A 3574-nucleotide genomic window follows, 5' to 3' on the forward strand; every position below is an offset into this window, starting at 1 on the left:
CAGCAGCGACGCTGACCAGCAGCAGCAGCAGCAGCGACGCTGACAGCAGCAGCAGTGTGGCATCAGATGAAGCGAGAATCTGCGTGGTGGATCCGCATCCCGCAGAGACGGTGCAAGCCTCTGCCTCGCACATGTACTCGATCGAGATCGCGAGCGCGGCTAACGATCTTAATTTGTGGGCTTCAGATTCACAGGTCGTCTGCGGCAGCGCTATTGCTGCTGCTGTCACGATGCTGTGCATCCTGGTTACATGATGTCGTTAATGAGATCGTTTGCTCGGTCGCCTGCAGCGCATGTGCCGCACATGTGACATCAGGGTGAGCAAGGGGCTAAATATAACTATATTTATTAATATATAATTATATTATAATATATATATAATAATAATAAATATAATTATATTTACTTCCTTGAGCGTGAGAAGGGTTCACGCGAGTTAGCGCGAGTGTTGGCTGGCGAGTCTCAGCAAGCACGTTGCGATGATGTTAAAAATGCAACGTTGCTTTGGTGAATGGAAAACTATGAACGTGTCTGAGAAGGGTTAGTGCGAGTTAACGTGAGTGTTGGCTGGCGAGTCTCTGTAAGAAGGGTTAGTGCGAGTTAGCGTGAGTGTTGGCTGACGAGTCTCTGTAAGAAGGGTTAGTGCGAGTTAGCGTGAGTGTTGGCTGGCGAGTCTCTGTAAGAAGGGTTAGTGCGAGTTAGCGTGAGTGTTGGCTGGCGAGTCTCTGTAAGAAGGGTTAGTGCGAGTTAACGTGAGTGTTGGCTGGCGAGTCTCTGTAAGAAGGGTTAGTGCGAGTTAACGTGAGTGTTGGCTGGCGAGTCTCTGTAAGAAGGGTTAGTGCGAGTTAGCGTGAGTGTTGGCTGGCGAGTCTCTGTAAGAAGGGTTAGTGCTAGTTAGCGCGAGTGTTGGCTGGCGAGTCTCTGTAAGAAGGGTTAGTGCTAGTTAGCGCGAGTGCTGTGCAACGTAGCAAAAGTACAGAGTCGTATTGCATAACGTAGAGATGTAGAGTGACAACAAAGAAACCTGCTGCTGCTACTGCTGGCTGGAAAGTCTGCAAACGCGCAAAGACTGGTGCGATGTTACAAAAACGCAACGTTGCCTCGATGAATCTCAAACTATCGGATGGGGACTGAGAAGCGTTAGCGCCTGTACTGACAAGTTTCTGCAAATGCGCAAAGACTGGTGCGATGTTAAAAATAACGCAACGTTGCCTAAGTGAATTAATCAGAAATTCTGAACACGGCTGTGTATGTAGTCATGGTGTCTTATCCGCACACTCGGTTGTAGCGAGGCAAACACGCGCGATAGAAAAGCGAAAATATTACATTACATGACATCAGGAGCGTATAATGACAAATATTTGTCATTATACGCTCCTGATGGCATAAAATATACCGACTCTCACTGTTTGCTTTCGTATTACATTTGCTTCTATAAGGTGATGTATTTGTTCTGCCAAACAGAAGCTACTTGTCTTATCTATTATGTAATAACTGATATGTTATATACTGAATATTATCAGGAGTTAATAATGACAAATTTATCATTATTAACTCCTGATATTATATATGTCTAACGGGATCCTAATTTATTTTAATTTAATTAATTTAATTAAAACAGGTCCTGAGGATTTAAATCTGATTTTGAAGATGACTATATATGGCTACCGGGGTATGAGTAGAATGCTCGTGATTTCGCCACTCATCGCGAGTTCAAAGATCAGCGCCACGTCATTTTAATAATATCGTGGTTATATTGGTGCAACACTTGAACGTACTGTACGCAAGCTGCGCTTGGATATTACTGAGTGGCTGCCAGACTTATTTCCACACCTCCCGAGATGCTTCCAAGTAAAAAGTGCAGAACAGCAGTAAAAGCTGCAGTGCACTGCACTCGACACGGTGCTGTGCTGACATCTAGTGGCCGTTATGTGAGGCCGATATGACGATAGCCTTTTAAAGGTCACTCAGGAGAAATGTCAAAAGTCTCCTTTATAGACACTATTAGACAGGTGTCTGGTTTAACAAAAGTGATTTCGCCTCATAATGGCCACTCGGGGAATTTGCTAAAAGCGTCCTTCAATGTTCGTTCTGATCAGCTTTCCTATGATATCACATTTGCTTCTATACGGCGATGTATTTGTTGTGCCGTACAGACGCTACTTGTCTTATCTAATAGTAATATGCAATAACTGATATGCTATGTTATGTTAAAAATTACAAGGCATCTAACTTAATTTGTTTCTTATCTAATTTGCAATAACTAATATGCAATCTTGTTCAGGGTGAACCGGACTAACGCAGGCTCGACTCTACGCGAGTTTATGTTGTTAGGATCCCTCGTGTGCGTTACTTCAGCGTTAACTCATCGTTCGTGTTGTTCCTCGCTATGTTTGCAGGAGATTAAGGGAAGCCGGGCGTTCCAGAAGTGAACTCACTGCTTACGTCATCGTTAACTCATCGCTCGTGTTGTTCCTTGCTATGTTCGCAGGAGATGAAGGGAGGCCGGGCGTTCCAGAAGCTCGGCTACGCGGACGTGAACCTCGCGGAGTTCGCCGGCTGCGGCACCATCTCGCGGCGCTACCTGCTGGAGGGATACGACAGCAAGCGTCGGCAGGACAACTCCATACTGAAGATCAAAATCAACATGACGCTGCTGTCGGGCGACCACTGCTTCAAAATGTGAGCCGCGCGCGCGGTGGGTGGTGGTGAGGGGTGGTGGGTGGTGGTGCGGGGTGGTGAGGGGTGGTGAGATGTGGTGAGGTGTGGTGAGGTGTGGTGAGAGGTGGTGAGGTGTGGTGAGAGGTGGTGAGGGGTGGTGTGGGGTGGTGAGATGTGGTGAGGGGTGGTGAGATGTGGTGAGATGTGGTGAGGGGTGGTGAGATGTGGTGAGGCGTGGTGGGGGTGCTTGCTGTAGGTGGTGATGGGGGAGAGGGTGTTGGCAGCTAGGAGGTTGGGGGAGGGGGTGTTGCTAGTGAGGTAGTGAGGGGTATCTGTTAATCTGTAGTATATCTCTTAGTATATCTGTAATCTATGAGAATAGTGACGCGGGTGTCATACGATGGCATGTATCATGTGGCTAGAAAAAAAAGTTTTAAAAAGGTAAACCGAAAAAGGTAAAGCTACTCTGGGGTGTTGGCTAGGAATAGCCGTACTTTTCACGTGGCTAGTTGTGCGTGTAAGCGTACATGCGTACGTAACGTACGTGACTTGCTCCCGGTTCTCTCCCGCTACCCTCACGATTGTACGCTAAACATCGTCCCGCTCCGGCTGCGTTTCAGTGCGAGCGTGAAGCCAGCGCTGCTGCTGCCGGGGGAGCTGCCGGCCGACATGCTGCAGCAGCTGGAGATGACGAAGAAGGGAGACGGCACGGACAGCACGGGCGGCTCGGGAAGCATCGCGTCCGGGAGCAGCGGCTTCGGAAGTCTCCCGAAGAAGGACCGGCCGAGCATTCTCACGTCAGGTGCGTGTGTGGTGAGGGAGGGAGGGAGGGAGGGAGGGAGGGGAGGGGGAGAGGAGCGAGCGAGGGCAAGAGATAGAGAGAGAGTGTGAAAAGAGAGCAAGAGAGAGAGAG

At 48.6% G+C, this 3574-nt stretch overlaps 1 protein-coding gene across 1 annotated transcript in view; it reads left to right on the forward strand.

The window, feature by feature from the left end:
- Window positions 1-3574, forward strand: part of LOC106811387 (protein FAM102A-like) — a gene marked incomplete at its 3' end in the record, with an annotated part of 59256 nt that overhangs the window by 53400 nt on the left and 2282 nt on the right. The window contains exons 4-5 of the mRNA XM_014814976.1: window positions 2492-2682; window positions 3282-3463. Coding sequence (XP_014670462.1) covers window positions 2492-2682; window positions 3282-3463 — 373 coding nt within the window. The remainder of the gene's footprint in view (window positions 1-2491; window positions 2683-3281; window positions 3464-3574) is intronic.

This window comes from Priapulus caudatus, unplaced genomic scaffold (assembly GCF_000485595.1).
Source record: "Priapulus caudatus unplaced genomic scaffold, Priapulus_caudatus-5.0.1 Scaffold534, whole genome shotgun sequence".
Taxonomy (NCBI): Eukaryota; Metazoa; Priapulida; class Priapulimorpha; order Priapulimorphida; family Priapulidae; genus Priapulus; species Priapulus caudatus.